Source organism: Dermacentor variabilis, chromosome 5 (genome assembly GCF_050947875.1).
Source record: "Dermacentor variabilis isolate Ectoservices chromosome 5, ASM5094787v1, whole genome shotgun sequence".
Classification (NCBI taxonomy): Eukaryota; Metazoa; Arthropoda; class Arachnida; order Ixodida; family Ixodidae; genus Dermacentor; species Dermacentor variabilis.
This window is the reverse complement of record NC_134572.1, coordinates 164,620,476-164,632,995: the sequence shown is the minus strand read 5'-3', so window position 1 is coordinate 164,632,995 and position 12,520 is coordinate 164,620,476. Positions and strand designations below refer to the sequence as shown.

The window sequence follows — 12,520 nt, the reverse complement described above, 5'->3', positions numbered from 1 at the left end:
TGTATAATTCTTGTTTGAAAGCTGTCAGCCAATAAAACTCAACTATTGTCTGAAAGACGGGGATAAATTTGAGCTTTTTTTTTTCAACGCCACTCCATTAGCAATGTTGAGCCTTACACTAAGGTTATATTCCCCTAGATACCTGAGAAACTGTGGCATGATGGTAAAGCATGTGGCACGTGGCCGGTTGCGCTTAGCTGACTGTGAAAAACACAATAATCAAGGACCAAGGTAATGCCAAGATGACGAAGGCGCTCAGTAATAATTCTCGCAGAGGAAGCATGGCGGAACGGCAGCTTGTCTAAATTTAATTTACTTGCCGCTAGATATGAGTTCTCATTTGATAAGGCTCTATAAGTATAAAAGCAGCACCGACTTTGAGCACCCATCCATTGGAGCTTCAAATTCTCAATACCTAGTCTACAGCGGGCTCTTGTCAGGCTGCAGGATGTATAAAAATGGCGTCGTAATCGTAAACCAACAAAAATGAACAATAGAAGAAACCTTGCGCCAATAAATAAAAATAACTTCACTCTTTCTTGTCCAGACATGGCGCCACTTCTGCTTTGTGTAGTTTTCTTCCCGTAAGAGTGTCCTCTCCTCACAAATTGGCACTAAGCCTCATAAACCACTGATGAACCACCACTTCCTGAACGCATGTATGGAGGCGCCACTACCACCAAAGAACACGACACACACCGGCGTCACTACCAAAAATTTTATTCAAGGAAAGGCGTCGAATCGAACGAATATTTCTTTAACGCATGCTCAACACATCGACAATGAAGAAAGTCAATTTTAGTTTTTTTTTTGTTTTGTTTTGTTTTGTGTCGTTGCTTTGCCCAATACCCACAGTAAGGTATTTCGCACCGATGTGTTTTCGAGATGTGCTTTATTGGCACTAATGGCGCGTAATACAAAGTGAGTGAATGAGCTTTATTAGGGAGAACAAGCTGTTAATGCTTGTTCCAGGTAGCCCTATTCCAGGTAGCCGCGGCCCTGTGCTGATAGCCTAGACCTGTACGCCAGCCGTAGCTGGTCCTCAGGTTCCACGGGTCTTCTGTTGGTGCTTGAGTGGGCTTTGTCCACGTGTTGCTTTTGCATTCCCAGACCATGTGGTAAAGGGTGCGTGGCGTAGTGCCGAATTGCCTATCTCTTGTATATGTTGAGGGGTACATCGCGTGTAGTAGAGTGCCGTGGACGTAATTACCCGTCTGAAGTCGGCGTATTATGACGACTTCTTCTCTGTTAAGCTTGCACTGTGGTGGCAGATATTCCCGCCAGTTCTTCTTGTAATGTTGTAGAATGTTGCATTATTTGCTTTGTATCATTTTGTCTTGGTCTCGCCAAAGACGATGTCCTGGTTGGGTTGCCCGGCGTAAGTGTTCACGGAGAGCGGCGCGAGCCACTTGGTTTCTCACCAAGGATACAACAAAGAATTAAAAAGGAGTTCTGAGTTGCATATTTACTGATCGAAGTACTGTCCTCTTCATCTTCCAGCGCATGGGACCTCTGTGGAAGACTCCATTCTGCTCGGAAGATGGCTTCTGCTCACCTTCTTGTGAACCACGTAGGTTTATATCACTCGCCTACTGATTGCAGTATTGCAGTGGTAACGCATGATTCACAAAATGTTGTTACGTGGCTATGTCAATCTACGATTGGCTAGTCCTTTCTTTAACTTCGTGCCTAATATTCAGCTGACTTAACGCACTTATACTATGCATTCTGACATGTGAAGTACAAAATAACTTTAGAAAAAGAAAACGTGACTTGGACAACATCTTAAGAGGATGCTTTAGTTCGGGCCCCCAACTCCAACGCGGCCTATCAAAATACATGTAAAATGCAAAAACGTTTTTCTGAGATAACCCCAGGACCGATTTCAATTAATTTTGTTGCATTTGAGAGAAAATGTTAAATTCTAGGAACTTTGGAAGCGGAACTTCGATTTAGGGCTTGAATTTTGTCAAAAAAATTTTCATATATTTGGCCGTATGAAAAAAATAGAAAAACGAAGTTTACAAATTCATAGCTCTGCATCAAGAACAGATATCGCGGTACTGTAAACGGCATCCATTAGACCACGAAAAGCGGACAAATTCCGTATGTCATTTTACATCTTACGTGAATTTATTACGTTGGTTACAAGGGTTCTGCAAAAGCTGTATTTCCACATTACTAAAATTTTTTTATATTCATGCGTAACATAACAATGTTGTCCAATTTAGATGTACTATTAGATGCAATTCACAGAATTGTAGTATCGTTTTTCGTTGTTGAGTTACAGAGTTGTAAACTTGATAGTTTCGTTTATTGGAAATTTTCGATTTTGCCAATTTTTAATAAAATATTGACAACCTAACTGAAAAATTCGAAATCAACAGTCACTAGAGTTAAAGTTTTTCTTCTATATGAAACAAACCGCGTCACATTTGGTGCAGTGGTTGCCGAGAACAACGAATTCTCGTTTTACATGTATTTAGATAGGGGCACCCAAGCTAAAGCTTCCTCTTAATGTCGCGGCCTTTAAACACGCAGACGCAATGTTCCAATCATATCGGAGACACCTAATATATCTCTATTTCTTAGCTATGGACTTGCATTTAATATATTCACATTTCCATTCAGTTCAATAACATAGAAACAATAATTAAATGTATACGTGAATAAATGATGTCTCTTTCACGTAATTATTTAGCATAATGTTGTGCACACGTGTCCACGTGCAATTTTTTAGCATGAACAGTGCAATTCTCAGGATCATAAATACGCTGAATATTGACAGAGAGAGAGAGGGAAATAAATGGAAAGGCGGCAAGGTTGGTAACATAAAAAATATATGGTTTACTACTTGCGCTCGAGTCGGGGGAAACGAAGAGCAAAATATGCTAAGGAAGAAACAAGACAATCGCAGTGAGTACAACACAGGTGCAAGTGAAAAAAAAAGAAAAAAGAAACATTCGATGAAGTTTTTACGGCCACCCTCTGAGGCCAGCTCCGCAAATATAGAATCTATAGAAAGTTTACACTAATTTAGGTGCAACCGCGTTCCACGTAGAATCACAAAGTATAGGGGATAGCGTTCTTCCAAGTATTCAGGCTTGATACCTGCTAAATTAACACACCATTAAAATGAAATTATCCAGTGATATAGCCACTCTTATTTGGAACAGAATCCTGTAAAGCTTCACCTATTATCTGGAAAATTTGCCGACACAAAACTTACCGCAACTGTATTTCGGCCGGCCGGCCGGCATCCCGCATACGTGTTACGCTTACATACTTGTTATATGAATTGATATGGCAAAAAGTTAAAATGAGTAGAATATTATTCCATATATGACGTGATTTCACACAGCACAGCGTTCTAATTAGGCAAGTTGACATTATTTGCGAAGAAAAAGAAACTGTTATAGCTGCAACCTAAGTGGAACGAGAACAAAAATGTAAAAAAAAGGAAGTGATTATTCCTAGCGTCCGCGTACAATAGCAAAGCTACGTATTCGTATCTTTTAAAAGTGGTCGCGTGTCAGTATTTCTTACTGTTGATATATTAGGCACGGCGAAAGGTAAACAGGGTGTTCCTAACGAATCATGTATATCGCTGTTCAACCTCCACAGTTCTGCACATCCCACGCCTGAACGAGGCATGTGATCGAGACTTCGAGTGTCAGATGCGCACGGGGCCCATGGCGGTGTGCCGGAAGCGATTGTGCAAATGCGCCGAGGGCTACTTCATAGCGAGCAACACGACCTGCGAGAAACGTAAGTGCATGATCGTCGATTCTAGGAAAATTATTGCACTGGAAGTACGAAGAGTTCCACCAACGTTGCAGCTCCTTTCAGGCCTCGCTACTTTTGATAATCAAAACCGAAAATTTATGCAGCGTACTTCTAACAGCCACGTGCGAGCCCATATTTACATGTTGAATCACAATGCAATAATAATAACAATCACAATAATATTTTGAAACAGCTGTCCGGATTTATAGGTTTTGATCCCAAGGCTTGTCCACCTTGACGCATATGTAAATGGAAAATGCAGAAAATTTTCATACGTTTGCAGTATGAACTTTGAGGAGCCGCCCAAGACCCCTCGCTGTTTCATTCTCAGAATTCGCTCTAACGAATGAAGGTTCTTGCTTTAGTTTTTTTCTTAATGCAGACGTCTTTTATGATAGAGGCACATGTCGAAGCATTGATATATGTTTTTTTTTAATGTAAAAAGGTTAATACTACCACTAATGTCTATGTGGATCTTTAACGGCTATTGTATGTATTTGGAAGATATGACTGGGTCATAAAATTAGGCTGTAGTTATCACAGCGCTGGTGCACACTCCGATTATTCCTCTACCACTGATGCATTTTGACAGCATGTAGAAACGAATGAATGCGAAACTGAGCTTACGTCGGCGAAAGAAGTTAATTCAAGGGACAACATAAGCGCGAAATGAACGGGCGTGAAGATGAAAGGAGAGACGTGCTGCTATTTTCTCCTGTTTCATCAACACTTGCTCGGCACGGTACACGTTGAGCACAACGATACTTATCGGTTTCTATAAAAGTAATGACAGCCCATTTTCATGTATAATCGTGCATAATAATTGGTCATTTTACGAGTTAAGCCGCCTTCATCGCCAAATATTTTTCGTTCAGGCAGCACGCATTTTCCACGCTCATTTATAGCCTAGGTCGCCACGGTGTTTCTGGGTTACCTAAGCATGGCGAGAAATCGAGCCTCGCCTCGCTCGTTTGCCCAACAGTGATGCTATGCGTCGCTCGATAAGTGCTTTGCAAGCATCAGATGTTCATAGTGGGGCCTGTAAGCTGCAGGCGTCTGTGAGCAGCGCAAAAATTTCAGGCGGAGTAGATCGTGGACTTGATTGCCGACTTGATTTTAACAAAAGTAATTGTTCTTTCCTTGGCTGAAGTGCCATGCGAGGTGGGCGGTGAAGGACAATTGTCGGATTATCTAACAGTTTCAGAACGTTTTGCGTGCGAACAACTAATGATTACTGCCGGACAGTCAGCTGTCGATTTGAAACGATGGTTTCCGAAAACAAAAAAGAACTACTCAGCATCGGAGCGACCTGCGTGACTTGGTGTCAGCGGCCGTACTCGTGTAAGAGTTTTCGATCCCGTCGCCTACAAAGCACACCTGCTCGCAAACTCCTAGCCGCTTTCGGATACGAAATAGCAGCTGGTAAAACAATTCACTGAAAACAGCTGCCCCCGAATGAAATCGGTAGCTCATGCGCGAATGCACTGTTGATATCGACGGTCATGGTATTCTGTGACCATTAATATTGTCCTTCTGATACCGACCCGAAAGTAAAAAAAATAGGGAAGTACAATTTTTACCGCTCTAATTGGGTGGGATGTTCTAAGCGGGCTTTTTCTTCTTAATGGCACATTCTACAGGCTGTCCCAGCTAAGGTTAGCCAAGCTCTTAGAAATAAAATGCAGAATATACGAGGGTGAAACCAATGGTGTTTTAACAGCAGTGACGTGTTGCGCCAGGAGGATTTACTTTGTTAATGAAACCATCGATAATTAGAGGAGAATAATTAACGCATCTTCTACGTGATTACTGAATCGAGAGTGCGAATTTTGATAGAACAGCAATAATTGTGTTGTAAAACACGCAATTCAGTTGTTTTTGGTTGGCTCTGTCTCGTCTACTATTTTTGTCTTTAGCTTTATAAATGCAACGGGTGAAATTTGAAAACGGCCGCACCATTACGCGTCCGCGCTGGTGCGACACCAGCAGTCCCAGGTGTCACTAGGAAGAACTAACTCTGCGCAATGCCGGGCTCGGCGGCCATGGGAATATGGCGAGGCAATGGGGCCTAGGTCACCGCGAACTGCGGGGCTGCCATTCTGTGCGTGAAGCGCGAAGACAATGCAGTGCGCTGCGGCATTGAGGAGGACGGCAATGGCATTGCACTGCGCAGAGGTAATTCTTCGCATTAACGCCTGGAACTGCTGGCGGCGAGCCGCGCGTATGCGTAATCATGCGGCTATTATCATATTTCGCGTGTCTTCTTCGAGACGCAGAAAAAATAATCACGCGAGACATAGCCAATTAAATCATCTGAAACGGATGTTTCAAAACACAATTATTATTCTTCTCTATCAAAATTAGCGCCCTCTGTTCAGTAAGTAAGAGCTTCGTTAATTATTCGTATATAATTATCGATACTTCAATCATGAAAAAAAAATGATCCTCATGTTGCGGTACGTCAATGCTGGCAGATTACGATTGGTTCCGTCCTCGTATATATTCTATATTTTATTTCTAAGAGCTTGGCCAGCGATAGCTGGGACAGCCTGCATGCAAAATAAGCGGGTGAAGCTCTGGCAGCTGCTCGCACGTCATTGAATCAACGCGCAACCTAACTTGTGTACACCCTTTTCTAGCGACTATACGTTCAAAAACGTGTGTTCTTTAAACCTCAATTCTTTTTTTTTTTGTGACAGGTTGTCTCCTGGTCGTAATGCCCATTATTTGCGGGCTATTCCATAGACGACGGAGTCGTACCTGTTTCTAGAGGAGCGTTTTATCTCTCTCTCTCTCTCTCTCTCGCAGTTCCGGTGGAGGGCTACTCACTCTACCCGGGCGCACTGGAAGGCGGGTACTTCCGACTTGCCACAAACGAGGCCAATTTCAGCCGGGCCTCGTCCGAGTGCGCCCTCGACGCCGGCGCAGAACTCGCCTACGTGGCCGACGGAGACACCAACCGCTTCCTGCGCGAACTCATGCGGCGCGCGAAAGTGCGCTCGGCGTTCATTGGACTCACAGACGAGCAGCAGGTAAGGAATTTAAATAAATAAATTATTTATTTATTTACTTACAATGACTGGTAGCCTTTTCAGGATGTGACTGGGTGGTGTGAAACACCATAAACATATTCGAAAAAAAAATTTCTAGTCGCAGTTGAAATGTGTCTGCAGAATTGCAGTTAACAAACACAGAGATTCAAGACTGCTCCAGTCAACTACAGTTCGCGGCCAAAAAAAGAAGAAATGCGCACGTAAGGATACCGAATCTGCGATGGCATGCGCTGTCGGATCATAGACACACCGACGTGTGCATGGGAGCACAAGGTGTCGTTCGGTTGAAAGGTTGCCACATGGTTCGTGTACGCTTTTGTCGTTTACAAAGAGAAGACCTAGGCATTGCCCACGATTTATAGGACCGCAAACTTTACGGGCTCTCCACGTCAATACAGGTACTCGCTGATTACCACAAACATTCGGTTTCACCTATTCACGATACCCTAAACCAACACTAGCGTAATATGCAGGCGAATTTACACCTATATTTGATGAGTGCTTGTACTACAACGCCTCTTCTTTTTTATAGAGAACGTAGACACAGATATCTAGGTACAGCCATAGAGAAAACACGCTTTCATTTTGTCAAATTGGACTGTAAAGAAACCGTGTTTTATATTTATATAATGGCTCTAGCCCCATTTGGGAAAGCGGATACGAGAGAAGGGAGCTCAGTGTGGCTAGCTGATTGCGGGAGCTTAGCGCACGAAGCTTCATAGGGATCTTGGCTTTTTACATTAGCCCCTGGTTGGACCCAATCTTCAAACGACGTCATCTCCTTAGGCCGCTACGTTTCAGGAAATATCTTCAGTCCTTCGCGTTTCCAAAATTATCTGCGGCCTTAGTGGAGCATTGTTTTCTAAACCCTGATCAAGAAATCTCATCTCTCCCAACAAGTCAAAACAAAACAGTGTATGGGATAGGCACGAATTTGTGATTAGGTTAGTCTCTCATTGATACAATGTCCGGCACAAACAATACTTTAGGCTCTGGAAACCACATTTAATCTAGCTGGTGACCTACATAAAGGAAAGTTCCGTTTGTAACGTCGTATGGTTAAAATACAGAGCATAGATATGTTGTATATGAATTTTGTCCCTTATGAACAGGAAATCACAATCTCCGCAACAATCAATTTTATTCTTGCCTTTTCTGCCCTGAGATGCTGCCCTTATCAGAGTCCTGAAATACGCGATGCTGCAGCTGTCATTGCGTTTAAACGTTAACATACAAATTTGCAAACGTTTGTGCCGACAAGAATTATGACTTCTTGAATACAGGTTGGGAACCTGAAGCATTTCTACAAAAAATGTGAGGAATTACTGCGAATCAAAATGTGGTACATGTAGGACGCTAGACATAGATCCGGTAACTACAGTTTCGCTCTAAGGATGAAGCAATGACAGCTGTTGCAAGCACGTCAGGGCTGTGCTATTGCGCACCATCAACAGCACGCTGGATAATTCCAGGCGTCATGGGAACATCCGACCTGGCCATGAGTGCGTGTGTGGGGAACCTGCGTCGTTAGAGCCACGGTGGCATCGCGCATGCGCGACCATTCACCTGTTTAAAGGTCAGCCACCCAATGGTGACGGTTGTCGGGGGACCACCTTCGAAGAAACGCCTGCAAAACGCTAGGAATGCTGTCACCTACAGACGCTGAGTGAGTGAGACCACAGGACACATTTAAAGAATGCCATCTTTCCTACTGATACAAATGTCTAAGCTGCCGGTCTCCTACGAAATTACACAGTGATAGAAAAAATATACCTAAATATCGCTCAATACAACAAATATACGTCATCAAGAACACTATTCATTAACTAAACATTTCTCACCTTTCTAGGCTTACTTCACATGCGGCTGTACAAAACTGCAAAGTATTGCCATGCCACGAATTTGCGCAAGCATCATTGCTTGACGTACGTAAATAGAGTAGAGAGAAAGAGAGAGAGGATAGAAAGGCAGGGAGGTTAACCAAAGGCAGTTCCGGTTGGATTCTTGCGACAGCCTAGCAGAGAACACTTTCGTGTCGAAGAGAATTCATACTTAAAAAACAACAAACCATGTTATATGACAGCTAATACGTTGTTTTACACCTTTTCACTTTTCGTTGTTTTCCTTTCCGGGTTTCTCAGTCCAGCGTTGTGACGGGAGCCTTCAGGGTATGTTCACACGGCTTGCGCGAGCTGGGAAATTTAAGCTTCTGGTACACGAAACGCGCGCAGTGTTAATTCTGATCAGCGAGCTTTTTGCATAGCTGTCACGGCGGTCCGCACTAGGTAGGACACAGAGTTTACTACTTCAGAAGGGTGTTTAAGCTCCCTTATGCAGCTTAGTTGTGTGTGACGTATCAGTTGTCAGAATGGCAGGCATCTGTGAACAAGTTTTTTTTTTATATTTGAGTACCACCAACGCCGCCTAGAATACGTAGACTGCGCTCGCTTTTGTTACGTAGCAGGAATCTGCAGCATCGGCCTGGCATGCGGCAATGCTTCCTTTATTGGCATTGACGTGGTATTTTCTTTTCTTTTTCGGCATCAGCTCATTAGTGCATGCAGCAAGATTAAGTAAAACAGACAACACAATGTTTGAAATTTTTTGGAGTGATGCCGCGCTCAGCTAATTTATTAGTCGTAATTTGCAGCCTCGTCTTTTGTTGTCTTCATGTCCAGATCTGAAACTTCACTTTGTTGTTCAGGTGCCACCAAAACTGAAGTTCAACGTCTGTGATGCAACAGAACACATATTTCAACACAACTTCACTTCTAAGTCGAGCTTCGCAGATTTTGAATTCTGAAAGGACCTCGTTGCTGAGCACACGGACTGCAAGCTCTGTGGCCAGCTGGTGTTGGGTTTTAGCCTTTAAAAAATTTGGCTCCTACGGAAGCTAATGGGCCACACTATGATTGTCTGCGATGGCGTTCAGAGCTGACAAAACAGGATAGCGTAACTACCTTTGCTCAACGTGTCTCACTATGTTCTAGAGGCGTTGTTAAGTTGAAACTGAGCCATTCGTCCCCAGTCAAGACTTCCTTACATTTTCCACACTTCAGCCTCCTTGAAGTGTCTTGTCCTGAGTGTACCACGAAATGATCAATTAGTGATATTGTGTCTTTCAGCATTGAGGATGCCTGTTCAGACGTAACAATGTTACACATTGTGCGAGGCAACTTTGCTTGCGTTTCGACGTCTTCGCATTTTTCACTTAGGACATCTGCGGAAAACCGCAAGAGATATGTACTTCAAAGCGTGTCTAGTGATTTGGCTACACTATATGCATTACTCGCTTGCAGAAGGGCATCGTGCGTCTTATCAGTTGGCTTGATGGACATACCTATCCTATCGAATGATGTCTTTCTTGTGACTCTTGAATACTTCATGAAATGAGCATGTCTCACAAAAACATAATCACTCTAATATTCTGCCTTACCAAGCAACACGAGTAGCTTTTACTAACGAAGAAACATACGCCCGCTCTGATGCCGCACGACGAAACGATAGCGCTATTACAATGACATAGTGCACAATTGCTTACTATGGAGCTTTTGGACAGAACCAGGTTTTGTTGTGAGATAGCACCGATGTACGTTGTTCTTGCCTTCAATTCAATTCAGTTTATTTTTAATAATAGTAATTTGTACAAAAGAACTGTTGGGCCAGTAGCCGAAGGCTAGTGTAGGCCCATAGTCATATATGTAGCAGTAGCAACAAAGTCAAGCGCATATCTAGTTATTAGTGATACAATCTAATGCAGTTAAGTGGATACATAGAACTAAAACCAATAAAAAAAGAAAATTGTGCATATCAGTCACTAGTAATAAAACAGAACTGTTAGGAGAACACATACACACACAAAAAGAAACAAAGAAGAAATACCATGCACTTCAGGCGAGAGAAGATGTGGGCCTTTTGCACTGACTTACCATTTCCATTGCAATCCGGGCGACAATACGTAGCCGGCAATTCGCCGGTGGTTGCACATCTGCCCGGCGCTGCTCAGCACACGCCCTTCGTGGCGAGAAGACGCAACAAACTTGAGAAAGGGTCTCCCTCCTTCAGGCAGCCTCACATCAATACACAGCACACCTACGTGTCACGCAATACAGACGCAGTTAAAAGCACAGATGCGCAGTGCCATGGCGGTTGTAGCGACTGCGTACTGAAGAGGCAGTCAAGCCACGCGGTGCCTCTACACGTCCCATGGAACGCGCGTTGCGTTTGAAAGTGGCTATCAGAATAAAAGCAGTGAAGAAGAAACTAGGAATTGGCAAGAATCAGATGTATGCGTTAAGAGACAAAGCCGGCAATATCATTACTAATATGGATGAGATAGTTCAACCGCCGGAGGGGTTCTATAGCGATTTATACAGTACCAGTGGCACCCACGACGATAATGGAAGACAGAATAGTCTAGAGGAATTCGAAATCCCACAGGTATCGCTGGAAGAAATAAAGAAAGCCTTGGGAGCTATGCAAACGGGAAGACAGCTGGGGATAATCAGTTAACAGCATATTTGTTGAAGGGCAGATTGATATTTGATGGTGGGCAGATTGTTCTAGAGAAACTGGCTACCGTGTGTACGCAATGCCTCATGACCTCGAGCGTACCGGAATCTTGGAAGAACGCTAACATAATCCTAATCCATACAAAGGGGACGCCAAAGACTTGAAAAATTATAGACCGTTCAGCTTACTGTCCGTTGCATGCAAAGTATTTACTAAGGTAATCGCAAATAGAATCAGGAACACCTCAGACTTCTGTCAAGCAAAGGACCAGGCAGGATTCGGTAAGGGCTACTCAACAATAGACCATATTCACACACTATCAATCAGGTGATAGAGAAATGTGCGGAATATAACCAACCCTTATATATAGCTTTCATTGATTGCGCGAAAGTGTTTGATTCTGTCGAAACCTCAGCAGTCATGGAAGCATTACGGAATCAGGGTGTAGACGAGCCGTATGTAAAAATACTGAAAGATATCTATAGCGGCTCCACAGCCACCGTAGTCCTCCATAAAGACAGCAATAAAATCCCAATAAAGAATGGCGTCGGGCAGGGAGATACGATCTCTCCAATGCTATTCACAGCGTGTTTACAGGAGGTATTCAGAGACCTGGATTGGGAAGAATTGGGGATAAAAGTTAATGGAGAATACCTTAGTAACTTGCGATTCACAGATGACATTGCCTTGTTTAGTAACTCAGGGGACCAATTACAAAGCATGCTTACTGACCTGGAGAGGCAAAGCAGAAGAGTGGGTCTAAAAATTAATCTGAAGAAAACTAAAGTAATGTTTAACAGTCTCAGAAAAGAACATCAATTTACAACATGCAGCGAGGCACTGGAAGTGGTAAGGGTATACATCTAGTTAGGGCAGGTAGAGACGGCGGATCCGGATCATGAGACGGAAATAATCAGAAGAATAAGAATAGGCTGGGGTGCGTTGGGTAGGCATTCTCAGCAGATGAACAGCAGGTTGTCGTTATCCCTCAAGAGAAAAGTGTATAATAGCTGTGTCTTACCAGTACTCACCTGCGGGGCAGAAACCTGGAGGCTTACGAAAAGGGTTCTATTCAAATTAAGGACGACGCAACGAGCTATGGAAAGGAGAATGATGGGTGTAACATTAATGGATAAGAAAAGAGAAGATTGGGTGAGGGAAGAAACGCG

At 43.3% G+C, this 12,520-nt stretch overlaps 1 protein-coding gene across 1 annotated transcript in view; it reads left to right on the top strand.

Annotated features, from left to right (window-relative positions):
* Window positions 1-12,520, top strand: part of LOC142582021 (uncharacterized) — an 81,391-nt gene that overhangs the window by 56,580 nt on the left and 12,291 nt on the right. The window contains exons 3-5 of the mRNA XM_075691444.1: window positions 1,501-1,570; window positions 3,625-3,768; window positions 6,595-6,818. Of these exons, the coding sequence (XP_075547559.1) occupies window positions 1,501-1,570; window positions 3,625-3,768; window positions 6,595-6,818 (438 nt within the window). The remainder of the gene's footprint in view (window positions 1-1,500; window positions 1,571-3,624; window positions 3,769-6,594; window positions 6,819-12,520) is intronic.